The 27601-nt window shown below is 38.9% G+C and overlaps 3 protein-coding genes and 1 long non-coding RNA gene across 4 annotated transcripts in view; 2 read left to right on the top strand and 2 right to left on the bottom strand.

Annotated features, from left to right (window-relative positions):
• The window catches only part of LOC145912438 (FRAS1-related extracellular matrix protein 2-like), a 52757-nt gene extending 50885 nt beyond the window's left edge, over positions 1–1872 (bottom strand). The window contains exons 1-2 of the mRNA XM_082999897.1: positions 998–1872; positions 317–757 (exon numbers count right to left, since the gene is read on the bottom strand). Of these exons, the coding sequence (XP_082856023.1) occupies positions 317–757; positions 998–1762 (1206 nt within the window). The 5' untranslated portion in view covers positions 1763–1872. The remainder of the gene's footprint in view (positions 1–316; positions 758–997) is intronic.
• A 6349-nt stretch (positions 1873–8221) lies between these two features.
• LOC145910491 (vacuolar protein sorting-associated protein 26C-like) lies at positions 8222–9678 on the top strand. The gene is made up of 6 exons (XM_082997631.1): positions 8222–8350; positions 8435–8625; positions 8682–8787; positions 8947–9099; positions 9161–9338; positions 9411–9678. Exons 1-6 carry the CDS (start codon positions 8297–8299, stop codon positions 9617–9619), a joined length of 891 nt encoding a protein of 296 aa, XP_082853757.1. The 5' UTR covers positions 8222–8296; the 3' UTR covers positions 9620–9678.
• A 17-nt stretch (positions 9679–9695) lies between these two features.
• On the bottom strand, positions 9696–12151 carry LOC145910490 (putative divalent cation/proton antiporter TMEM165). The gene is made up of 7 exons (XM_082997630.1): positions 11961–12151; positions 11795–11888; positions 11429–11617; positions 11031–11206; positions 10717–10893; positions 10427–10532; positions 9696–10299 (listed from the first exon to the last, which is right to left on the bottom strand). Exons 1-7 carry the CDS (start codon positions 12051–12053, stop codon positions 10229–10231), a joined length of 906 nt encoding a protein of 301 aa, XP_082853756.1. The 5' UTR covers positions 12054–12151; the 3' UTR covers positions 9696–10228.
• A 4929-nt stretch (positions 12152–17080) lies between these two features.
• On the top strand, positions 17081–17745 carry LOC145910889 (uncharacterized). The gene is made up of 3 exons (XR_014403219.1): positions 17081–17231; positions 17463–17513; positions 17661–17745. It is a non-coding gene; the product is annotated as an uncharacterized LOC145910889 (long non-coding RNA).
• The last annotated feature ends 9856 nt before the right edge of the window (positions 17746–27601 follow it).

Here is a 27601-nt window from a genome sequence, read left to right as displayed (position 1 = left end):
GCCAGAGGAATTGCGGCGAAAGGCTCTTTGCGCGAATGAATGGATATCAATCCGAGCCTTTGTTTTGCGCCTTCGGGCTGCGGCGCACTACAGAGATAAGCTAACAGCGATTTATCGACAGGTTCGCTTTTGGAATGAAGCTACCCTGACCCAATCTGCTGGCTGATTGTTGTCGATATTCGTTACAGACGCCAAAGTTACAAACGGATTGATAAACGACAGTGCGCAACCGGACGCCGCCGATTTTTCCATTACCAGGACGTTGGATCTGCAGCGCATGAAACACGAAACTTTATATAACGAGGCCAACACGCACCTGATAAAGAAGTTGTCCCGTGTTGCGCGTCACAACTGGCGCCATGGTGTTCATCGGGTTGACGACGATCACGAAGCTGAAGGGCTCGGACACCAAACCCTCGGTGTCGATCACTTGCATTTCGATGCTGATCAGACGCTGGACGTCCGAGTCCACGTTGGGCGGCTTGTACGCGATGCGGTACTCGTTTAACTCGCTCTGACGGAACGAGTTGATGCGCAGGTTTCGATCGTCCGTACTCACGATCTCGCCCTCCTGGAATCGAGGTGGTTGGGTAATGTTGAATATCAGGTCGTTGGGATCCGACTCGACGTCAGTGGCTCGCAACATTTCGTTGGTAAATGCCGTCATGACAAACTGGTTCACTTCCATCAAGTTGGTGCTCGCGAAGTCGACGCGCGGCGGAGTGTTCTCAATACCGTTTACTATTTTCACTGTCACCTGCAGATAAATATACGCAACTGAATTATTAAAAGAGAAGTTCCCCAATGTTTTGCCCTTTGGGATATAAGTAGGGTAACCACACACGGTAGAATCGAGTGTAATAATATACGATTGCTTGAAATTGCACTGCCGCAACATGTTATTATTCTGCGTAATGCCTTCAAAGTGCACGTGTCAAATTCCTGTTTCAAACACACGCGGTGAAAAATATCGTTCACTTTAGACAACATTCATTACCTGAAAATACTCTTGCTTGATCAGGTTTCCATCCGCATCCAAAAGCTCTACGACCATAGGGATGTGATCCCGGTTGGGTGAACTGGTGGTTGCGGTGTGTTGGTATCGAACCCCGGCGTTTAGAAACTCGGCACACGGCATCATGCTCCCCTGGGACGGGTCGTTAACTAGACTTCCATACCTGGGAAGTCCAGCGGAGCCAGCCAAGGTTGCTACTTGGCACTGTTGCGTGGCCTCGTCGTATGTGAAGTCGAGAATAGTGTTGTCAATCGGTTCGGACATCCCAAGAAGCTCGCGGACTGTGAGGAAGAGGGAGGTCGTGATGACTGAGCGTTGGATGAAGAGGACTTCGACGGTAAGACGGACCGGGATCACGTAAGTTTCCTCCGGGGAGTCGTATCGGATCTGAAGGCGCAAGTGGTCTTCGCTCGGGCTGCGAGCACCGAGGTGAGAATATTTTACATCTTCAGGACCGAAGTCGCAGGGAAAGTGGTTTGGTGAGATGAAGCCGGGACGCTGACTGAGTGCGTCGGGAAGGACTTTCACGTAGCAGTGGTCGTTCTTCTCCACGTTGATGTTCAGGTCTGACACAGGGTTGATGAAGACCGAACGGCCGTAGGGAACGCGGACAGTGTTCACCTGTTGTAGGATGTTGGGCGGTGGGTTGAGGCTCGGTGGATGCTGAGGACTGACTGCGCCCATCATGGACAGCAACATCAACGCTGCTAACGGGATTTGCGAAACGGCGATAGGCCGGAACTCCATGCTTGTCGAATAACTGGCTTTTGACTACTGTTTACTAGCCTGGAGGTGTGCAAACTTTACTTATTATCCAACAGGACACTCGGAACTTGGCCGACTCCCTGCGCAAAAGGAATCCTGCTCAGAAATCGACAAAGTAACATTGCAAAACAAGCGAGGTTCGAGTTCATACGCAACCGTGCAAAAGACATAACCACATTACACAACGGTGCGCTACACTTGACAGGTTCAAGTCGGCGCAGGAATAACATAGCTCATGGCTTGAGGGCACTTACTAATACCATATCCTGCTGCCGATCGAACAAAAGAAAATTCACGTGGTGCGTATACCACCTATAAAGTTCAGCCACAAATACTTTAATCCGTTCAGCAGGAACTGTATACAGGCATGGGGGCTGGGAATATTGACAAGCCCGTGATAGGTGCGCATACTTGCGGCCTCGCGACAACCACATTCCCGATGTGACAAGGCACATAAGCTTCGGGTGTTTCTCTAAACTCTGCATAAGCACCTGCGCAATTATATACTCCCCTTACTGTGGCAAACCTCACATACATCGAGCAAAACTGCCTTTTGATCCTCGTGGCCAATAAACTGTTTCCAGCAGCTATACAGTTGACTTTTCTTCAGCAAGACTCCGCGTTCCAAAGTGGGTTAACAAACAACCGTTGTAGACTGTCCGTCTCTAATGCGCGCTAGTTTATTGCATGTCGGAATCTAATTAAAGCCCCGCCGCCCCAGTAGTGCTAATGCCCCGCCTTACAGACCAGCGTTACACGCGAGCGGTTGCGCCACAGATTGTTGCTCACGAACAGTCGTATAACATGAACCTCATTGCGAAGCTCAAATATTGACTAGCTGCTGTTACACAGCCAATTTTGCGGCTCATCGTAAACTCCACGCCTGGCACCGCTTTTTCACGTGGAAACTAGCCATTGTTAAGCTGGTAGGAGCCTCTACCTGCTTGCCCGTCGTCGGGCGAGTTACTCGCTCGCTGTTGAACAGCGCTCTCTTTTATTTCAAGCACCGCATTTCTTTTTTCTCGATCCGCGTCGCCCCGTTCTTTACTCTTGTTGGTCATGGGAAAAACGAAGAGCTTTGGGCGTATATAGTTCGCTCAACTTGCTTTTTTTTGAAAGTCACCTTTTTCAAGATGGCATTTTTCGGTCAGAATGTAAGGTTTCCGTATTTATGCATAGAGACTTGCAATAATCGTTGTGAATAACAAAATACTTTGGGCCTTACCAAGAATAATGAAAATTGTCACTCATTTATTCACAAATCATTGTTTCTTCGGAGAAATTTTTAATTTTTGTCACCATCAATTACAACTAACAGCACATGAGCCCACTCGTAGATATATAGAGAACAAAGTACGCTTTTGTTTACATAAAAATTTTCAAATTCGTTTAAGTAGATTATGGAGGTTAACTCATTTACGGAGAGAAACTGCACCAAATTTCTGTAGCAAATAAGAAAAAAATATCGTTATTCGTTTGTCGGAAAATTCGCAAGTTGAATTTGGCGTTTCGACGCAAGGCACTCCAACAGCGCCACCCATGGTCAAAATAGTCGCCAAATCAACGCTGTGAATTGCGTGTTAATAATTAGGAAAAATTTCCAAAATTTAGCAACTCCTGCGTGGGTAATATTGGTTCAGGCAACAAAACCCAATCAAGTGCAACAGTCTTCCCTGCCGTTTATCAACATGACTTGTCAGCCTTATCACAAGCCATCCCACGAAAACGGTGCGCCTCCAAAACCCGCAGAAACCACGTAAAACAAAAGTCGGCTTTCTTGCGGCGGCTGTGAACGACGATTTGCGAGCAGTCAATCTGATTGCGTCCCGCCCCCGTCTGTCGTCTCCTAGAGCTATAGGACCAAAGTGTTTGATAGCAATAGGAAACTTCTAATAAAAAACAAAGACCAATATATTTATGCAACTATATTTTAACTATTACAAGAATGTTAAATGGAAACTTGACACAGGAAATTTAGCAATCTGGATATTTTGACAAGGTATGGGCAAAGTATTCCTGCTCTCTCTTGTTACGCAATGCTGCTTGTACTCGAACACACTGGGAGCAACTGGTGAATATTTTTTTTAAAGTGGCACCAAGCCTTCGCCTAAAACAATAAACCCAGGCGATCAATTTGCGATCGGGATTTTTGGTGGCGAGTAACGTGGTGATGAAACTGTTTTCATCTGCGGGTCCTTTCCTGAAACACGTTTATCGCCCATGACCACTTTAAAAGTGACTCGCGACAGAATCAGATGGCTTACTGTCACTTTACGATACGCCGTCTCTCATTGGAAGAAAGAATTTAAGGTAAACATCTGAATGATACAGGTGTCTATCTCTTGATCGCACCGAGACTTCAGTGACGGCATTTTGGGAGCATTTTGCCGGCGACTGGATAAGGTTGTTGCGGGCGGGCGGGCGCTCAGAAGGAAACCGTCGCATGCTGCAAGCGGTGCTTTTGCACGCACGAAGCGACCGTGGCCTTTATTTGCACCATCGGATATGAGTCAGGAATTAGCGGAGTTTTGCCCATTCTCGATCCGGCTAATCTTCGACGATTTAACGGGCATATGAATGAGTCCCGTAATAATGTATAGCGGTGGCGTGCTTGTCTGTTTTGGGATAAACAGGGTTATCGGCTGCTACAGGTTGTCCGTTGCGACTGGCGTACCTGTATTGTTGAAGCCGCGTGCTAACCGACACAAGCGTCACCCGGCAGGTTTCCGCTCTGCCTATATAGGAGACTGTGTATATGCTATAAATAGAAAAAACAAACTTGGAGACTTTTTACCAAACTGTGGGGTTCTTGACGTATTCACTTGACATGTAATGGCCTTATCTGTTTCCTTATTCAACATGAAATTTTTCGTGATATGTTTGTTAAATCACCACCCACCATATTACGTTGCTGCAATTAACACCTGCAATTAGATTTTATACCAAACGTTAGTTCGGGGAAATTCCCTTCTGTTATCAATATTTTACAATACATTCCGGTATTTCCAGTGATTACACAATAAAGCACGCGTCAGGAACTACACAACAATTTTCTTGACTGTTGATAAGCTGCTGATGTGAATACTTCACTGCGACAGCAATTTGGAGAGTTTAATTACTGCATGGTTCGACGGGCGCTTGACCAAATGCGAGAAAAGTGCTTCAGTGTTGGTGGCTCGCCCGCCAAATGTGATAAGTTACAATAGTTTTTTTTTATTCCCACGAGTAAGTTGGTTTAAAGCCGCGTGGGCCTCGTCGCTTTTTGACACTCGTGGCCGTAAATGGACACGCTGTAAGTTTAACGCATTTTTGTGGCGAATTTGTAATTGGGCAAATGCTTGTCGGAATGTTGCCCATGTGTTGATTGCCGGTGAAAATCAATTGATCGATGAAATGTTTTTGCTCGACTGTGCAAAATGTCGTTAAGCTTCTGCACTTTTCCGCTGATAAGATCTGTTGTGTTTTGGTCTCTTTTTAGCAACAGCTGTTGAGAAATTCTCAGCATTAAAAATGTTCAACGAGCAGCGAGATTGCAAGACGTAAATTGCAAACATAATAACTTCTCTCATGACGTCGAGAATATGCGAGCTTTTATTGGTCTTTCTTAGGGTCGGATGGGAGCAATTGAGGGTGGAAATTCACAGACGAGACAAAACTGGAAATAAACCCGGGTGGTCACTGATGATTGTCGAACCCGGGACCATCTGATACATTGCCAGACATGTACGCGGTGGCAGGACGCACTGAAAGTTTGCGGGCAGTTTGTTTGCCTGCTGGCACTCTTGCGCACATGGGGATCCAGAACATGCAACTGGCGTAATCCTTTCCAAGACAGAACGCCGATACGTCTGTGATTCACAGGTCGGGCTCGGCGCGTTCGTCCACATGTAAATACGGTAATCCGCCTAGCGGTCGGCAACATCTTTGTAGGCGCGATAAGACGTGCTTGTACATCTAGCCAAGTTGTTACAGGGGGCGTGATTTATTGGGCTTGGCCGGGAATACGACTCTCCACAGACCGCAGCGTTTCGGGTCGGCGCCGGGGTGGCGTTTTGCAAAGCCCTGTGAGACGTTCTTGTTGTTGGCAAATAACTTATCGCGTACATTCGCTTTTTGTGTTTTGCAAGACTAAATTGTGACACCTTTAATGTGCACAGCAAACAGTGTGCAAGTAATCTCCGTTAAACATTACACTATTAGCTCTCGTTCGCCACCTAGCGATCTTACAATTAACTGTTGGTTTATCGGATTGAGACCGGTTTTAACTTAGGCTTGCTCTTCTACATTAGGAAATGATCTTTCTTATATTTTGGGCAACGGACTCGACAACCTCTGTGGTGTTTTTGCTATCCATGCCACCTCATTTCATAAATCCCCACGTAGTTTCATTTGTCGCTAAGAAATGTGATAGTAAGAGAGGAGTTGTAATTGGTTTTAAGTTGACGGTCATCGCCGACCAAATGCAAAACACCAAGAATTTAACAATGTTTGTTTTTCGACGGAAAAAATACAAAAACGCGGCCAAAACAATTGCCTGCCTTCCTGAATCGGCGCGTCTTGCTTGTTTCTGCGGTAATGAATGCTCGAATCGAGACAAAATCTGTCTTCGGCAGCCGCCACATCTCTGGCATTGACAAGCTTGTCAGATAACTGTAGACTTAACATGTCGTTGGTGGTCTCCTCTGTCACTACGCGGCGAATGTGCAACGTAATTAAACAATTGACATTGAGTACACACGCGCCTAACTTGTAATTACTAGGAACTGTAGCGATGTTGCACGTGGTAAAGTGAAAGCTGATTGGCATCGGAGGCAGACCGCGTTTGACATTTACGTAAAAGGTATTTTCCAAAAAAGCAGCCTTCGTTTCTTACGAACCGGTTACATATCGCTCCTCTTTCGTACATTGTTGACTTTTGCATAGATTGTCGGCTAAACGTACAGAACGATACCCTGATCACCAATTATGTTTATGCGTTAGACTCAAAGCTTGCGTGGAACATGCAGATAAACGCGTTGTAAGTTAAAATACAAACAGGTTTCAAGTTTCTTAGCAAAATGAACTTCGTTATTACACTATCTGCTTTTGTATATGCTCGCAACCAAAATCACTGTTTTCGCTTTCTCAACATATACCTTGTGTAAAAAATGCCCGGTAAAGTCTGTAACAGTGGTGTTCAAGTTATTTTTGATGCTTTTAGGAAGTCGTTGTCTTCTAATTAATGTGCATGTTTGTGTTTAGTTTTTGATATATCGCTTGAAGTTGTGTTCATTCGTGATTGAAATATATTTCGTTGAAAAAAAAATATTTCGCCGAAATGATAGTGGTGTTTTTTTTAATATATTTTTGAAATTAATTTTTTCGCATATACAATTATGGCGCGTTAACCAAAATATTCCATTTTGCTTCACATCTGGCATCAAACGGACTGCGGTATAACCAGATAGTGCTACATAGCCTGAAATAAAATACCGACTAACGGAAAAGAAAACAGCGTTTGGAAACCATCGTTATTACTTTTATTTTGTTCTATTTTAAAATTTTTCTGTCAGATTTTAGTGACATCACTTCAAAACGAATCTTTTAACGGCGAACACGTTTTGTTTTTTAATAAAACCCAAGCTGTTGCAATGGACATACCTACTGCATCTCAAGAAAATCGCAATAAACTTGCAAAATTCAAATAATAGATTCTGTTTATTCAGGATTAGGGTTTGGCACGACCCATGCCAGTCATCTTAAATACGTCTTCAAGGGCCAGGTTCAAGCCCCTTCGGCTTTTGAAGGAATAAAGTGCTTCGACACCTTATTTTGACAGCTGCTGCATTTAACTGGAAGATACTAGCCTATGTCACCACGTCTTGGGCACAGCAAGTCTGCAGTTTTTCAAATAAACTTGGGAGAAGGCTATTTCGAGTGTTTATTACGTTCTGTCAATCAGAGTTGTTGAGCTTTCGGTTATCAAGTTGGCCTACTTTTAAAGTGTCTACCGTAGCACTCCAGGTTTCAGGAAACATGCGGCGTGGTCAGAACTAGACCAGGGACAACATGCGTGTTGCTACGGTACGCAGCAAGCACCTTTCCGTAATTTGTGGATATGGTGGAATATATTGCAAACTGTACGTTACTCATCCCCTAGGTTACTTTGTAACACTTAACTAGGTGGCAGAGCTCTAGCCTAGGCTACGTCGAAAAAAAATACATTGCAACAAAATCCATGCTAAAAAAACGCTACTCGCTTCTCTTTTGACAAATATTGCAACGCAAAAATGTTTAAATTTTGAAATGAATTAACAAATTTATGGAATTAATGGTAACATACAACAAATTAAATTTCATTGTTATTGAAAAGCTTTAATAACGAACCATTTCTTCTTTTGCGAAAAAAGTATGTTCGGTTTAGGGGATTTTTTTGAAAAAAAATCTTTTTATTTTACAAAATGTAAGGAAAGTTGTTGACATCACTTGTCCTGGATGTGTGTGTAGGTCGACTTACGTTTAATCATTTTTATTATTATGGCATCGATAGATGTTAAGCTGGACCGTCACACGAAGATATATCACGAATCGGTGAGTAACTCCTTGAAAAACGGTGGAAAAAATTCTCACGTTTTATTGCTTGCTTTGACATTTGTGAGATTCGTTGAATTGCAGGAAACAGTCCGTGGGTTTATCATCGTTCAGACGAAAAATTCCTTGGTGCATCAGGGCATCTCACTTACTTGTGAAGGTGCGGTAGCATTAACAGTGGGTGCAAAAAGTGTTGGAAGAATAGAAGCCCTCTACAACAGTGTCAAGCCCATTTATATGTTCAGCTATGCAACTGAGGCAGAAAAATCTGGAAAGTAAGTGAAAATACTTTCATGTGGTTCTTTACTGCATTTTTATTATTGCTTAACAGATTACCTGAAGGCAGAACTGAAATTCCATTTGAATTTGTTTTAAAATCAAAAGGTGGAAACAAACACCTATTTGAAAGCTACCATGGTGTATACATCAGTGTGCAGGTATCCAGTTCTTCTCCAAATATTACAGATGAAATGTTTATTCCAAATGATCATAATTAAGTGCAAAATGTTTGGGGGTAGTCAAAACAGTAAACAATAACTTACACTGCAAAACTAATCAATCCACAGTTTTTCAAAACCTTTTTTGTTGTTTTTCAGTACATCATAAAGTGTGTTATGAAGCGCCCTTTGCTAATTAAAGATCTATCAGCAGAATGTGAGGTTTTGGTTGAATTAAGAAGTGGTTCGAAGGCAACTTTGAAGCCTGTCACCTTTACAATTAATCCAAATTCAGTTCAAAATATTAATACTGTGAGTTTAACGTTAAGGTCCTTTGGTTAAACATAATTTAACAGTGTTTTTCATTGTGCAGAAGGCCAATATACCGAGGTTTTCTGTGAAAGGTAAATTGGATAGCTCACATTGTTGCATACTCCGTCCATTTACTGGTGAGCTGGTCGTGGAGCATTCTGAGACACCCATACATTCAATTGAGTTGCAACTTATTAGAGTTGAAACTGTTGGAAGTGCAGAGGGATATGCGCGTGAAGGTAAGACTTATTTAACTCCAGTTACTTTATGTTGAAAAGCCAATTTTATCACTTTTAACATTTGTTTTTCAGTTTCAACTATACAGAACATAGAAATTGGTATGGGTGATGTTTGTCGTGGTCTTTCAGTTCCAATTTACATGATCTTTCCAAGGCTCTTTTCATGTCCTACTGTTGAAACAACTAATTTCAAAATAGAGTTTGAAGTGAACGTGCTTGTTGTTTTCGAAGATGACAGTCTGGTCATGGAAAAATTTCCAATCACTATAACTCGATTTTAAAACAAATTATTCTGTTTTGTGATTCTTGTATGCTGCATAATTACCAGTCATCTTTGTTGATTCTTTTTATGTTGGCTTTCATTCATGTGCAATAAAATCACTTAAACAATTGTCTATTTTCAGACACATAAGAGAAAGGTAGACATATAAACAACATATTTAATGATGGAAGAGGTTTTTCAGTAACATCTCTGGGAATTTGAGAGATCAAGCAAGCTGTTTGTTACTTGGGAGAAGCAAAACTCAGTCAATATTTTACCTGAAGTGTGAAAGCATACCTTTTGGAGTCTCCAAACTACCAATAAATACTAAGGTGTTTTTCAACAAATCTACAATAAAAAAACTACAAATGCTAATCATTTCATTGAGGGGAGAATGTTACAACTTTCCCTTTTCCTACTCCTTACAATTAGGCATTAACATTAAGCAAATAAAATAAACGATTATTTTGTGCCATACAACAAAACATTGCACCGCATTTTAATAAATGGACTAAAGGCAATAAAAAGCAGAGTGTATGTAAGCATAAAGTATGCAAAACCCAGGACATCTTGCCATATAACTGGCTGTTCCACTCTGCTATTAAATACACATGTAAACACTTTTTTCCTAGGAGTTTGGGCCAGTGAAAATAGAAAAAATAGCATTCAAAATGAAAAACAATCCACCGATGATAGTAACTGTAAAAAAAAATACATAATTGGTTCTTTATGTTATGTAAAAGATATAATCTAAACATATTTTGGACAAAATAATTCTGTGGTTTAAAGCAAAAATCCTAACAGCAAATAAAAAAGATATACATGCCTGTACGAACAGAAATTTTTTGCGCAATCATTCTGCCACCAATTACTGCAAGTCCAGTACAAAGTGCGTGGCCAATGACAGCTCCCACAAATACGCCCACCGCATTCTGTAAAAAATAGAACACTTGTCATGTGCAGACCAGCGTTTGTAACAAATATTGGAATTTTGTTGTTTATTAATGCGAACCAATGTTCCATGAACTAGTTGAAACATATTACAATGTTCATCTGCTGTTACTAACAATTTAACTTTTTGTATATATACCAAACGCCTAATTCATTTAAACTTACTTCACTTGCAGCAAGAACAATCGTTGTAATTTGGGATCTGTCTCCCCATTCAGCAAGAAAAGTAAGGGTAAATGACTGCACAAGTATTGGAGAAAAAACTCCCAAAAGCTTTCGTACATGTCCACCCCTTATTATTCCTGTCTCAATATCCTGGGTCACTTCGCTACTTCTCTCCAGCTTAAACACAAAAAATAGTTTTGGGCAAATTTGTTTTTTTCATACAAATATCGGGTGCCTGGTCAACTTAAAACATTTTCCATTTTTGGTTTAGTGTGTATTCAATTAGCTCTTTTAGTCACTTGAAATGGTAATACCTCTTCATCTTTTTTCTTAAGTTCAGCTTGAACTTCTTCAATTTCCTCTTGGGCCCCCTGTGGGTCCATAGAAATTCCTTCATGCAGCATTTTTAGTCCAAAGACGACAAAGAGAAGGACAGAACCATAATATGTCAACCAGTGTGGAATAATAGTTGTGGCATATCCAAGAACAACTGTACAGACATTAGTGTTTTTACAAAACGTATGACAATATTGACTCAGCTTTGGAACTGACTGCATTATAAACACACACATTATTCAGGAAATGTAAAGTATCACTTACATTGCATCATTATGTTGTTACAAGTCTTTGTTACAGTTACGCCTCACCAATGTAAGAAACAGTACAATAAAACACAAATATAATTGAAACATGAAGATATCCACAAAATTACCTGATAAGAATGTCATTAAACCAAGGGCACTGATTGCTCCTATAAATACTGTAGACCTTGGATGCTTCATGGCAAAAATTGCAGCAATAAAAAATGTTTTGTCTCCGATTTCGGACACAATGATAACCACAATTGCTTTGACAAATGCATGAACAAGTCGAACATCAAACAAACCTGTTGAGACCACCACTAAAAAACAGGGGTTGTGTAAAGAACACTTGTCAGCAACATGTTTAAGATAAACTTATATGTGATGATAGCAATGATGATTAGAACATTGATAGTACTACCAATTGAAATTGATACTAACACTTTACTGTAAAAGTACCAATGTTACATATCTTCTTAGTGACATTAGGTTCATACTTGGATCTTTTTCAATATCAGAATTCTTGCTTTCGTCTTGAACACCTTCATCCTTTTCCTCAATTGCAAGAGTATGTCTCATTGTTCCTTCATTCTGTAGAAGTTTACAAAAATATGTAATTGGTGTACTGTGTAAAAAACAGATTTGTGTAGATATAATACTTACAGCAATTGCTTGAGTAAGTGCAGGGGCAACAAAGAAAAACACAACAAACAGGCAGAGGTTGATTCCCCTGAAGACACTCTTGGAAGGCAACATTTTCCAAAATCATAAACAAGCAGTACAGATTGATAAACAATGAACGGTTATTTTGATAGCTTTATGTACTCATTTCTGTTAAAAAATCGTTTTTTTGTGCAACTCTGAAATGTCACAAAAAAAAAAAAACATTTAAAAATAGTTTTCAAACCAAACATGATGAGAAGATAATCAATAAAACTCGCAGACGGAAAAAAATTACTTACAACATACTAATTTTTCGAGAAGTGAGCTTGCATTGTTGTCAGCAAAAGTTTGATTAAAAATTAGGCTAATTACAAGTGCCAACAACAGAACAGGACACCCACTACCACTACCGAAGCTATCAACCAGAACCTAACGTCACCCAGGAACGTAACCAGCCGTGACGTAAGCAGTAATGAGGAAGGAGCAATTTTATTTCAGAAAGATATTTCAAAATTTTTAGAAAAATTGATAGTTACACTTACATTCAAAATCGTCCCTACCTCATTATATATTAACAAATAATGTTACATATGTTTGAGTTAATTATCTAAAGGAGAGTTACGCACATATTTAGCCTACTTTAGAGAGAGATTTTCTGATCTATCTGTGACTAGTCTGATTCAGCTTGGCTGTGATGCCTATGAACCGGTGTGTACTTGTAGAACCACGCATTTTGCATGACTTTAATCATCACACAAATGGAACGCAGACAGAACGAAGGATGCAGACGGAGTTAGGCTTTCCTGCATAACTTGCACAGCTTTTTTAGCATCCGGCTCGACGACAAACCTTTTTTTTCATCTTAACTTGTTAAATACGTGTTTCCCGTTCGCAATTCATTCATTCTGACATTCTCAGCCACCTAACTAGTCTCTGACACTTAACTAAAAATCAACTGCTGGCACGCGGTATAAGTTACTCTCTCAGTCAATAGCGCTTGGAACAGTTACGCCACCAGATATTGCAACGTGTCTTTCTGTTCAATAAAGTAATAAGTCTCATCACGGAGTCAAATTTAGTAGCAAAGAACACGCAAAGCAGACTCTAGTCCAGTCATGGCAGCATCAAGTAAAACATTCAAAAGCTGTAGTCCCGAATTACGACAATTTGCTCACGCAAACAAGCCGATACTTCGCATTAAATAGTTTTGCGTGCATAAAATTAATTAACGTTAAACTGACAGAAAAATCTATTTCATGTAACGTTATACCTATTCAACATGTTTAAAATCATTTCAAACTTGTTTAATTTCTTACCACAGTTGTGTTGCGTAATCCGAAAAGTTTACTACAAAAAACTTACAGTAATTGATTTTGTTTTGCTGTTTGTAATGCATATATTCATCATACAAAGATTAATCACCCTTTTGACATATACCTAGACAATATAGGCAGTTTCTAGATGTATTATATTTATGTTAGCAGTTATCACACATCTGGCTATTTTATGGTGCGAAAATTTAAATCCGCTAGGTGGCAAACGAGTATAAGTTTACGGATCAAATTTTGCACAACTTTCCGTCGTTCCAGGAAAGTAGGCCTAACAACTTTATGTGTGAACGGTTGTATATTTTTACTTGTCTGTACAAGAAAAAAATACTATCTTGACAATTTGTTGAACAAACAATGAAAATACTGACGAAAGTAATTTCCCGTCTTAGTTTTCCGAAAAAACATGTCAAACAAACATGCCCATTATTCAAAGGGCTTCAAAAGTCAAATAATAATAAATTTGTCAACGTGGGTTTGGTAGAAAAACATTGCAACTGCATAACTCGTGCATGGCGCTGTAGGTTTTAGAAACTCTTGCAATTTGTTTGGCAAAATAAGCAAAGAACAGGATAATATCAGAGTGTAAATTTCACTGAAAAAAAGCACTGAACAAAAGTGCTCGTTCGCTCTCCCAAACGTATGACAATAACATATGTTACTGTGGAAGTAAGATTTTGAGTCAGCCGTTGAAATTAGAACCTGCGAAGTCGCGGCGGTGGAAGTAATTGCTTTTAGCCTGCGATTAATCAGTTTTCTGGAATTTTCTTTATAGAAGCGCTTGAGGATGTTGGGAGCCACATCACACCACGATGGATTTAATAAATAGGAAGCTGATACCCCTTCCTGAAATCGTGCCGATGCAAAACATATGAAATTGAGAAGGTGTTAATATTTAGACCATACATTTTTAAAATGTTTTACTGTTATCGAGTGCCACCTACCTGGTTCCTGGCCAAAGTTGAAAACAAAATGATGCGCAAAACACATACAACATATACCGTAAACACAGTGTAAGGCGGATATTCCAGGGGGAAAGCCAGGGGATGTTAAAGATGCGGATATTCAGTTGTGCAGACTTGTAATAATTGGATTTGTTTATTACTAACATTTTTGTTTTTTCACATGTAGCTTCATATACGATCCGAAAGGCTCTCGCGTACCACAGGTTGAGAGTCACTGATGTATACGGCTGTCATCAAACGATGTTTAGGCAATGCGATGGAACGCAAGTTCCATTCTTGGCAAGCACATTTTTTCGAAAAAAAATTTTATTGCGTTTATTCTCGACGTGTTACGCTTTATGTGGCTCGTACACGAGAACGTATCTACTCGTAATTGTTTTGATGCAAAATAAATTTACTTTTTTGTGAGAGGTTTCTAATAACCACGTCTGTAACATCGCTGTATCATTAACTAATTCTCCTTGTTTTTTCTTGCATACGTTTTACGTGGATCCTACTTGTTTTTGGCATAATGGCGTAATTTTGTTCAATCATAATGTTTACCTGATATTTATGTTGTATTTTCAAACAGTTAATTAAGAAAAATATTCCTTGTTTTTGTGCAAACAAGTTTTAAAAACAAAAACTTTTATAGCTGACAGAATGTGGAAGGTTGTGCCAGAATACATTATACCGACATGATGGTGGCTGACAGAGTTCGTGCCGAAACACAGCATATGGGACGTCGTCATTTAATGGTTGTTCGGCACCGATGAAGCACAAACAAAATGCTTTACATTTATGCTATGATTTGTCCATATGGTGCGACATAAACATAACACTTTCTCTAAGTATTATCATTTTGATTTAGTATACTACAACCAATATTTACCAAACCTCACAATTGTTCACTAATGATTTTTATTACAAACAGCCTGAGGCGCGATTGGTTTTATAAGGTTGGACATGGTAAGTTCAACCTATAGGTTCGTCGACAGTGGTTTAAACCTATAGTTTTGTGACCATGCATCAAATGTCGGTGACTGCATATAGTCACCACAATGTAGAATCCTTTGCCTCGATATTCAGCTGGCAACTTTGGAAGGAGGTGTAGTTTATTTTAAATATTGTCTCAATTATTAGTGTTTATTGAAAACAGTTGGGTAAATTTAGCACCGTTGCACAAGGAATTAATTACAAAATGATTCGCTTTTATATAGATTCTCTATTTTGAAAATATTGTTCATGGAACTCTTACGATTTACCATCATTATATACAGCTCATTTCGTGAAATGTACCGATCCAAAAATAAGGTGGTAAGACGTATGTGAAACGGCTAAAGAACCCAACACGAAACATGTTCGGAATCTATCTATAAAAATCTCTTCACCATGAGAAAAAAATAGAGAAAACCAAGCCAGAAATAGAAATAAAAATTAAAAAACTAATTTATCTATTTTGGGAATGAGTCCACTTTGTTAACAATGACACATGAAATCTGTAGTACAAAGGTAAAGGTTTTCCGAACAGAAATATTTTTGTACAGATGAGAAACAAATGCATAGATAAATTCTACACATAATCTTTGTTGAACAACACTCCTGCAGAACACTCAATGATTGTGAAGCGAAATAGCAAGCTATAATAAGAAACACGAAGATCACGTTCGAGTAAGATGACCACAACGTTCTGTTTTTGTTTATATTTCCGAAAAGTTTTTAATCGATCTTGCCGCTTGTGGGGTGACTGTCAATTTTACCACAGAGCATATTGCAGTCACAGCAGCGTCTTTCCTTCCCAACGTTGATTGCTGTATATTTCTTGTTCGAAAATAAGTAGCTGCAACTGTTGGGTGCGCGTCGATCGACCGACGGCATCGCGTTCGATCCATTTAGTAGAAAACCTATTCGCGATTAACATACGATTTGGCTAAAATTGATGTATGGAGAAATATGTAAAGTTTTATTTTTAGTGTAATAGCTGCAGACAGATGGCCACTGTTTCGACCTAAATGCAGCTTATACACAATTCATATTATTGGCTCCACATTGCTTATCATATGATTATTGTGACACGGGGCCTGACGGCACTATTGGTTGAGCTTTGCTTGGCCATAGTGTTTCCACCTTGTTTTCTCCGTTTTTTGTTGCACCTAGTTTGGTGCCCAACGGATGACGGTGATTGTATGGTCACCACAAAGTGGAAGTCTTTGCTTGGCAGTTTGGTCAGCAAAGTCGTCTTATAGTCAAACCAGCTGCACTGATGAGACCTTTTAGGTCGAAACAGTGACCATCTGTCTGCAGCTTATACACAATTCATATTATTGGCTCCACATTGCTTATTTTATTTTTAGGTTTCTCAAACTGTCTTCATTGTGCAAATTATTTTTTTCTTGAAAAGGGGTACGCTTAAAAATAGCCGTGCAGTGAAACGCCACACGGAGCGATTATGAGACGCATAAGCGAACTCAATTAGACGCTATTTTAAAGCAAAGATCGCTCTTTCTGGCTATTATCGTTGACTGTGTCAGTCGTGCATGTACAAAAGGCACGATTATCTCGCTTATCCGCTATAGTTGCTCAGACTGTTGAAGAGTTGTTTGCTTTTATGTAGCGGTTGAATTTGTGTTTTAATTTAGTTGTACTTTATGTTGTAGTTCTACCAAATAAAAGAACAATATATAATTGTAAGAAGGCAATAGATGGTCGGGATTATGAAAGACACAAAACATGATGACTGACTGCTATACATTACCTCCAGCTCGCAATTGAGACTTTGTTTACCGCTTGCGAGTCAGCTGGGTTCGATCTTTGCCTTTCACTGCATAATGGATGCCTCTTTTTTTAGATGAACAAATTTGTAGTATTTGCTCTCCTTCTTGGATTCGTCCTTCTCGCTTTCGACTCGGCGGAGTCTGGGAATCTACGCCGTGAATGGTGGGTGGTCAGGCGCCGTGTGCGATGGGGCCATCGTAATAAAAAACACAAGCTGGATGAAGGTAAGCACATCGCCTGGCGGTTGTTTAACACGATAACGAAAATTGGTGACAATGTTCGAGAAGCTCTCTGTAAGTTTGGCGTGTTTTCACTAATTAAAAAATGCTTGTGCTAACCGGGCGGTTTTTCAGACTTGCGGACTGACGTCAAGGTTACTTAAATAACGCTTGTGTCTTGAATTTGATTTTTGTATAAATTTCGTGTAAATTATTTTGTTCATTTCATGATTTTAGAAATGGATTCAGAGAAGTTCTCTTTTGATGATGACATGGATTAGGAAATTTGTGAGTCATAGTTTAGTTTGTTTGTTACCGGACGATTATAGTGAGGAGCTGCTATCGTGTTTTGTAAATTGTATTGATGCAGTATGATTTTAAAGCTAATAATAATGCATAACATTGCACGTCCAAATAATTTATGCTTTTTTGCAGATTCTTTGGGGGCAGAAACCAAAGTTAAACAATCAAAATATAAAATTAGTCACAATTGCGCCCAATAAAATAAAATGACTGCTCCTCAGTGATGGTGTACGGAAGTCGCAGTGATTGACGAGAGTAGAATCTGTATTTCAGAAAAAATAGTCCTGGAAAATAGATAGGGACGCTAATCGCGCTTGTTGCTGTCAGCATTGAGAAAACGCCCTTTTCGTGTTTTCATTGCGGGAAGCTGATCATACAACGTTGTCGTTTAATCTCCCAATATTCCGGAATTTGTGACGAATCACAACATATGCTGTCACACGGCACTAACGAAAACGATTTATGATTGAGAAAGCTGGTATATTAGATTACGCCCTACTGCCAGTTTTACAATGGGGCAAGAGGGACAAAATCAACTAACCACATACATAGGGAAGAACCAAAAACACATAAAAAAGTCTCCCTTTCTAATTTATGTTACTGCGGGTGCCCATGATTTTGTTTTTTTGTGTAGAAATTAGACTACACACGGACATTAAAGTACAGCGTAAATTTTCATAATTAACTAACAATCCAAAACATATGCCGATGTCAAGTCAGTAACAAAAGAAAGCAGCTATATTATCACAGAAGAGTGCGAATAGAGGAGTTCGTTATGATACAATTCTGCTTGGATTCGTACTTGAATTAAAAAATATGATAAATAAAGACCTCGTAGAAAATATTTCACAATTGAAATGTCACCTAGCGATGTTTTATCGCTTGGCTGTGGTTTAAAGTGTGGCAAAAACATGACGAGCAGCGGTGGAAGTATCCTACGATAGTTTCTCCTCCTTTTATGAAAGCCTTACCAATATGATTTTTTGTTGAATTATTATGCTCGACCGTAAACTGTTGGGCACTTCACTTATGTTTACATACTGTAATCATCATCGATATCGCTTGGTCATGAAAGCTTATTTTGATGGCGGAAAATTATCAAACCATGAAGCGGCTAAAACACATCTCCGATACTTCCTCAATTCGTGTCGACTGGCGACATATGCATTCAACTCATTACACGAAAACAGTATGTATTAAAAAAGTGGATGATTTTTTTGTGGACGTTGTTAGATTTTCTATAAAGTCGAGAGCACTCACTTTGAGAATTATCATTTGCTTTGTTGAACACGCAAAGTCATAAGGTAAGCTTAACTATGTATGTAACAAGTCTGATTATGATTATAGATTATGGGTTGGGGCGCAAATTTTCATTGGGGTCAAATGTTTCAGTGTTTAAAGCGATTAAATCTTTTTGGTTCAAAATTTGCAAATATTTTTGTTTATTGTGTAAGCTGCAGACAGATGTTTCGTCCTAAAAGATCTCATCAGTGCAGCTGATGTGACTGTCAGACGACTTTGCTGACCAAACGGCCAAGCAAAGACTTCCACATTGCGGTGACTATACAATCACCGTCATCCGTTGGGCACCAAACTAGGTGCAAGTTTACGCAATTCATATTATTGGCTCCACTTTGCTCATCATTTTTTTTAAATTTAGTTTTTGTGCATTTAATGAAAAAGTCATAAACGACTCTTTACCTCAGATGCATGGGAGGGGCAGTATTTTACTGGTATAAAAACTACAGTGGTTTGAATATCTTCTCAATTTTAGATGAAAGAGCACAAATATCATTAATAAAAGGGCCGTTACTTTTCTTCGTGACAGTAATCTTTCTTTCAGATGAATAAACTTCTGCTTCTCGCTCTTCTTCTTGGACTCGTCCTCCTCGCTTCTGACTCCGCTGAGTCGATCTCTAATCGATACTTTTGGATAAGCGGCCGATTTTTTCGTCGTCTTCTTTGGAAACTTCGCCGCAAGGGTGATGAAGGTGAGATTAAAACAAGGTCGAGTGTTTATCGATGCTAAAACGCTGCGAGATGTGAAACAACTGAATATGTTGGTGGTTTTGTGACTGATAAACTTAACACTTTTGTGCTCAATTTTGTGCAACATAATTGTACATGTTTAAAGCAAACAATTCTGATTTTTAGCGATTAATGATGAAGACCTTATGCCCAAGGACGAAGATTTTGAAGAATGTAAGATGTTGAAAAAACTTTTCAAAACTACAGTCATACAGTTTAAGCATTTTGCTCATTATTTAACAAATTCCATGTCACAGAAACTTCAGGAGTTGACGAACCAACACTGCAATTATGTTGTGGGCGTGCGTTTGAATCGACAAATAAAATACACAAAACTCTACATTTGAGTGGTTTAAACAACGAGGTTTTATAAGCTAAAGGCATTTTGCAATGTCTAATAGGGGTGCAATTGTCCGGTCTGAAGGAATGTTGTATTTTTACAACAATGGTGTTGAATTTCTTAAAACACATAAAAAATCGTTTCGGATTATTTTAAGCGAAAGCTGTTCATTGCGTTCAATTTTCTGCAGTTTATGGGTTGCTTCGTGGAAAATAAAATATATCTCTAGTTAAATATTTCGTCACGGGTCTCAAATGCAAAATTGGTTTTCACATCACGAGGGTTTGCTGATTTATATTTCGCATTTAGCAGCAGCGCAGGTCAACTTTACAACTTTAATTTTGCGTTCTTAACCCTTGTCCATACACTTCCTAGTTTAACATGAAAATTTTAGTTTTTCACTGTATGCATTTAGGTTTGTGTAGTCATATTTGTGCAAGACAAGACAATACGTTTCTTGCAAGCAATTTTTGTATTTACATAAATGGCAGTGTCAAAAGCAGGAAGGCACACTTCGAAGTCCACATAGCTTTGTACAATCGTAAGGCGTTCCTCCAAAAATATTTGTGTCTCAAATTGGCTCCAATACAGACGACGCGTCCGCGAAGGCACTGCGAAATTTTTCGCCAGTCACATAACGGAATGTCGGTTGAATCGCGTGACTTTTCAGATTCTATGGGGACAGAAACCAAAGTTCAGCAATCAAAATATAAAATTGGTCACGATTGCGCGCAATGAAATAAAATAACTGCTCCTCGCAAGTGATGGTGTACGGAAGTCGCAGTGATTGACGAGAGTAGAATCTGTATTTCAGAAAAAATAGTCCTGGAAAATAGATAGGGACGCTAATCGCGCTTGTTGCTGTCAGCATTGAGGAAAATGCCCTCTTCGTGTTTTCATTGTGGGAAGCTGATCATACAACGTTGTCGTTTAATCTCCCAATCTTCCGGAATTTGTGATGAATCACAACATATGCTGTCACACGGCACTAACGAAAACGATATATGATTGAGAAAGCTGGTATGTTCGATTACGTCCTGCAAGTTTCACAACGGGGCAACAGGGACAAAATAAACTAACCACATAGGGAAGAACCAAAAACACATAAAAAAGTCTCCCTTTCTAATTTATGTTACTGCGAGTGTCAATGATTGTTTTTGTTTTTTGTAGAAATTAGGATACACACGGACAATAAAGTTTACAGCGTAAATTTTCATAATTGACCAACAATCCAAAGCATATGCCGATGTCATGTCAGTAACAAAAGAAAGCAGCTATATTATCACAGAAGAGTGCTAATAGAGGAGTTCGTTATGATACAATTCTACTTGGATTCGTGTCGAATTAAAAAATATAATAAATAAAGATCTCGTAGAAAATATTTCACAATTGAAATGTCACCTAGCGATGTTTTATCGCTTGGATGTAGTTTAAAGTGTTGCAAAAACATGACGAGCAGCGGTGGAAGTATCCTACGTACTTATGATTGTTTCATTACATAGGGTTATTACATCGCGTTTAAAAAAAGATATAAGGTAAGCTCCACTGTGTATGCAACAAGTCTCTGACTGTGATTATAGATTATGCCGTCGTGCAAAGACGTAGCCAGCACAAAATTTTGATCAAAACTTCGAATCAAGAAGCATGATAATAACAGTAATCGTTCGTTCAGATGAATAAACTTCTGCTTATCGCTCTTTTTCTTGGACTCGTCCTTTTCGCTGCAGACTCCGCTGAGTCGACAGTCGTTCGTCGATACATTTGGAAAAACCGGCATTTGATTCATCGTCGTTGGTGGCGTCGTTGGATTGTTCGCAGGGGCGATGACGGTTAGATTAAATTATTGTGGAGTGTTTATGGATTTTTAAACTGTGACTTTTGTCTGTAGATTGTTAATACCAGGTTTTTGACACATGTGTATTAACCACAGCTATGGTTCGGTTACAAATGCTAATGCTTAAATATCGACAAAAACGCTACAACAGTTAAACCCGATAAGGAAATGCAAAACAATACAGTATTTAGTAGTTTCGAATCTTTCTGAATTTGACAACGCAGAAGTAACACTATGCTTTCGCACAGGGCAGGATCGCCCCACTGCGCAGGCCCTCAAAAAAAATTCAATGCCTTGACTGCAAAGCCTGTGAACTTTCTAAATTTGTGTCGAATCACAACATATGCTGTCCCAAGGCTGTTAAAAACTATTTATAATTGAAAAAGCTGTTGCTACACTCAATGATATTTTAACATAACCTATGATTCCAAGTATTCATGCATAATATATGTTATATAATAATTACGAGTTTTATGCATCAACGAGAAAGACTTCATTCCTGCAGACGACGTGGATTTTGAAGCATGTAAGAATATTATAAAACCGTTTTTATTAGTGAACGTTTTTTTTTAATATAAACTTTGTCCGCGTCAGCCCAATGACGATTTTGGTCATCTATGCTAATACTAGAAACTCTAAGTGTCGGTTTTGCACTGTTTTAATCCACGAATTTCTCTCATTGAAACTTCAGATCGACAATGCAAAACTGCAATTATTCTGTGGGCTTTCGTTTGATTCGAAAAATAAAATACACATAACTCTACATTAGCGTGGTTTAAATTAACTTTTGATTGTGAAAGTTAACGTCCAATATAACAGAAGTATTTCCAAACAATTTTTGTAAATCAAGGTTCAGGATGGTCGAAAATAAAATGCATTATTATTTTATTCCGTTAGAAGGTCGGTAATAAAAATTGTAACAAAATTCATCGTAATAACGTTCATGCGTGGCCTGCGTCACGCAGCGATTCCTATATGGTGCACCGCGACGCATCATTAGTGATGCTTTTCAATATTGTTGGAAGCGTCGCAAGCTCACTTAAAGTCCTCGCGTATTTTGTTTCAAACTGACATTTCTGCTGTTGCAGTAAAAAAACTAAATCACCTTTTTCGTTCTCGAATTCGTCGACAAAAGAAGTCACAATTTGTAAAACCTGTAAAAGGTTCAGCGTTTTTCGGGGTTCGTCGTTACAACATCTTGTCAGGAATGAGTACGTCACCGGTTCGTGACAGATGCGAACCAATGCAAAGGAGTGTTGAATTTCACAACATATGGCTTTGGACTTTTTTAATTCCAAAAGTGCCAATCGGTAATCAAGATTTTTTAGATTGAAATATCCATCGTATTTATGGCGTCACAGTTTCGAGTCGTTTATATTCGTGGCAAAGCACAGTTCCTACACTGAAGTTTGCACAAGACAAATGCTCCCACAAAAACAATAACATTTTCTTGGTCACGAAAGGAAGCCGAAAACACAAAACATACAGTGCGCGTTATATTACGACCCTTCCTGAATTTGTGCCGAAGTAAAACATATGGGAATCAAGGAGAATATCGTAAACACTGCAGCTAGGGAGGCTAGAAAGGGGAAAGTTTGGGATGGCATCGCCACTGACTGTTAACTTTTCGAAAAGTGTCACCGAGATATATTTTGGCAATTGGTTGTAAATTTACGGCATTGCAAAAATGCACAACGAAACGCTATTTATTACAATATGTTAAATTGTATGGCTACGCCACAGTTTGCTAGATGTCATTGCAAGTATTTTGAAACCCCTTCACACACAACGGATAAATATCGAAACGTTAAAACCTTAAATAATGCAGTAATTTGGCCTTTTACATTGTGCAGGGTGAACTGGGGTCACTGTGCATGGATTTCCAATTCGTCCAAACCTGGGATGTTTTCCGAAAAAAAAGTCATCTAATCTTGGACGTCTTTGCAGTTTTGGGCCACATACTGGATTCCATAATGCCGACACCCTGGAGTTTATGATCTATTAAACATGCGAATACACAAGGTAAACAGTTTGACTCCTCCTGTATGAGGCTCCAAGTTGTTTATTATTGCGATTTGTGAAAACTTTACCAATATGATTTTTTTGTTGAATTATTATGCTCGACCGTAAACTATTTGGCACTTCGCTTATGTTTACATACTGTAATCATCATATCTCATTAATCGCCTGGTGGTGAAAGCTTATTTTAATAGCGGAAGATAATCAGACCATGAGGCGGCTAAAATACATCTCCGATACTTCCTCAGTTCGTGACGACTGACCACATATGCATCTGACGCATCACCCGATAACATACTTTTTTTTTTAAAGTGGCTGATTTTTCTGAGGAAGCCTTTAGATCTTTAATTTTGTTTGGGTTTTCTGCACAAGTAAAATATGATTAGAAATAAGTCAAGGGAAGAACGCGATTTCAGAGACCAGATGTCGGTTCTCTATAAAGCCGAGAGCATTCGTATTGAGAATTATCATTTGCTTTGTGGAACACGCAAGGATATAAGGTAAGCTCAACTGTGTATGTAACAAGTCTCTGATTATAATTATAGATTATGGGGTAGAGTGGTGGCGTAGCCAGCACAAATTTTGATCGGGGTTAAATGTGTTAGTGTGTAAAGCGAGTGAAAAAATTTGGTTCGAAATTTCGAATCAATAAACATCAATCAATTAAATTTGCAAATCATTTTTTTTTATTTAGCCGTAAATTCAGCACAGAAAAAATCATAGACGACTCTTTAACTCAGATATATGAGAGGGGCAATAATTTACTTGTATAAAAACTAAAGTGGTAAAAGGGCCGTTACTTTTCTTCGTGACAGTAATGTTTCTTTCAGATGAATAAACTTCTGCTCCTCGCTCTTCTTGTTGGACTCGTCCTCCTCGCTTCCGACTCCGCTGAGTCGATAGTCTCTCGTCGATTTTGGAGAAGGATCCGACGGATTCGTCGTATTCGTTGGTTCCGTCGTTACCGTTCTTGGGTTCGCAGGGGTGATGAAGGTAAGATTAAAACAAGGTTGAGTGTTTGCAGATGCTATAACGCCGAGATGTGAAACAACTGAATATGTTGGTGGTTTTGAGACTGATAAACTCAACATTTTTGTGCTCAATTCTGTTCAACACAATTGTACATGTTTAAGTTTAGCAAATCATGGTTCTTTTTAGCGGTTGATGACGAAGACTTCATGCCAGAAGAGGACGAGGATTTTGAAGAATGTAAGATTTTGAAAAAACTTTTCTAAACTACAGTCATACAGCTTAAGCATTTTTCCCATTATTTAACAAATTCCATTTCACAGAAACTTCAGGAGTTGACAAACCAACACTGCAATTATGTTGTGGACGTGCGTTTGAATCGACAAATAAAATACACAAAACTTTACACTTTTGTGGTTTAATTTTGAACGTTTCTATTGCAAAAGTTAATGTCCAAGATAACAAATGAGATTTTAAACCAATTTTGTAAATCAAGTTTAGAGTGGCCGATATTGAAATGCAATTCTTTAGTCAGTTAGATAGGCGGTGACAGAAAATTGAAATAAATTATTTTTAAATCCCTTATTGCGTGGTCTGTATAAACCAAGGAATGTTGGAGTTTTACAACATATGGTTTGGATGTTTAGGACATGTAAATGCTCAGTTAAGTTTATTTTAGATCTAGATATCCATTGTAATTGTGAAGTCACAGTTTTGAACTCGTATGCTTTCGAGGATAAAAAAGTTCCAACAATGAGTATCATGACACATTTTTTCAAAACTCCGGGCGGAATTTTGAATCCGCAAATTCACATATCACTGGTGAGTTTATCCATCTCTATTTTTGTAAATGGGCTACAGTGTGGCTTCGCGTTCAGTATCTATGTAGTTTTCCATTTGATTTCGGTACTGAAGTTTACATGAAACAAATGCTCCCACAAAAACAATAAGAGTTTCCTTGGTCACGAAAGGAAGCCGAAAACACAAAACATACAAAGTGCGCGTTATATTACGACCCTTCCTGAATTCGTGCCAATGTAAAACATATGGGAAACAAGAGAATATCGTAAACACTGCAGCTAGGGAGGGTCGAAAGGAGATATATTTTGGTCATCGATATTAAATTGACGGCTTTGCAAAAATGCACAAAATAGCGCTTGTAATGTTCAGTTTGTTAAAGTCAACTGTATGTCCACCTGGCCACAGAAGGCTGTATTTCTTTACAAGGGATTTCAAAACTCCTTTGCGCCCAGCTGATAAAGCTCGAAGCGTTTTTGGTATAAAATATTGTTTAAATGATGTGATATGGTTCTACTGGTATATCTGAATTCTCACATAACTATTCAGTCGTTGCTATCAAATATGTTGTTAGTTTCACAGTTAAACATGTTTGGTCCTAGAGAATATGCGGGACACGACTTGTACTTCACCTTAAAGAATGCAAAAATGTGGCCTTTTTTATTGTCCTGGGCAAACTGTGGGGTCACATAAAGATTTAGGGTGTGCATGGATTTCCCATTCGTCCAATCCTGAGATGTTTTCTAATGAAATTAAATCATCTAATTTTGGACGTCTTTGCAATTTTGGGTCACATACTGGATTCCATAATGCCGACAACTTGGAGTTTATGCTTTTATTAAACATGCGAATTCACAAGGTAAAAAGTTTGACTCCTCCTGTCTGATGCTCCAAGTTGTTTATTGTTGCGATTCATGAAAACCTTGCCAATATGATTTTTTTGTTGAATTATTATGCTCGACCGTAAACTGTTTGGCACTTCGCTTATGTTTACATACTGTAATCATCATACCTCGTTAATTTCCTGGTCGTGAAAGCTTATTTTAATAGCAGAAGATAATCAGACCAAGAGGCGGCTAAAACACATCTCCGATACTTCCTCAAATCGTGTCGACTAACGACATATGCATCTGACGCATCACCCGATATCATTTTTTTTTAATAGTGGCTGATTTTGCTGAGGAAGCATTTAGATCTTTAATTTTGTTTAGGTTTTCTGTATGAGAAAAATATGATAAGAAATGAGTCAAGGGAAGAACGCGATTTCAGAGACCAGATGTCGGTTCTCTATAAAGCCGAGAGCATTCGTATTGAGAATTATCATTTGCTTTGTGGAACACGCAAGGATATAAGGTAAGCTCAACTGTGTATGTAACAAGTCTCCGATTATGATTGTAGATTATGGGGTAGAGTGGTGGCGTAGCCAGCACAAAATTTTAATCGGGGTTTAATGTTTTAGTGTTTAAAGCGATTGAAAAAATTTGGTTCGAAATTTCGAATCAATAAGCAACAATCAATTAAATTTGCAAACCAATTTTTTTTATTTAGCCGTAAATTCAGCACAGAAAAATCATAGATGACTCTTTGACTCAGATATATGAGAGGGCAATAATTTACTTGTATAAAAACTAAAGTGGTAAAAGAGCCGTTACTTTTCTTCGTGACAGTAATCTTTCTTTCAGATGAATAAACTTCTGCTTCTCGCTCTTCTTCTTGGACTCGTCCTTCTTGCTTCTGACTCCGCTGAGTCGATAGTCTCTCGTCGATTTTGGAGGAGGATCCGAAAGTATCGCCGCTTTCGTTGGGTCCGTCGTTACCGTTGGATTCGCAGGGGTGATGAAGGTGAGATTAAAACAAGGTCGAGTGTTTATCGATGCTAAAACGACGAGATGTGAAACAACTGAATATGTTGGTGGTTTTGAGACTGATGAACTCAACATTTTTGTGCTCAATTCTGTTCAACACAATTGTACATGTTTAAGTTTAGCAAATCATGGTTCTTTTTAGCGGTTGATGACGAAGACTTCATGCCAGAAGAGGACGAGGATTTTGAAGAATGTAAGATTTTGAAAAAACTTTTCTAAA

The sequence above is a fragment of the Ascidia mentula genome, chromosome 8, assembly GCF_947561715.1.
Source record: "Ascidia mentula chromosome 8, kaAscMent1.1, whole genome shotgun sequence".
NCBI classification, from domain to species: domain Eukaryota; kingdom Metazoa; phylum Chordata; class Ascidiacea; order Phlebobranchia; family Ascidiidae; genus Ascidia; species Ascidia mentula.
The sequence above is the reverse complement of the archived record's forward strand: the minus strand, read 5'-3'. Positions and strand labels throughout refer to the sequence as shown.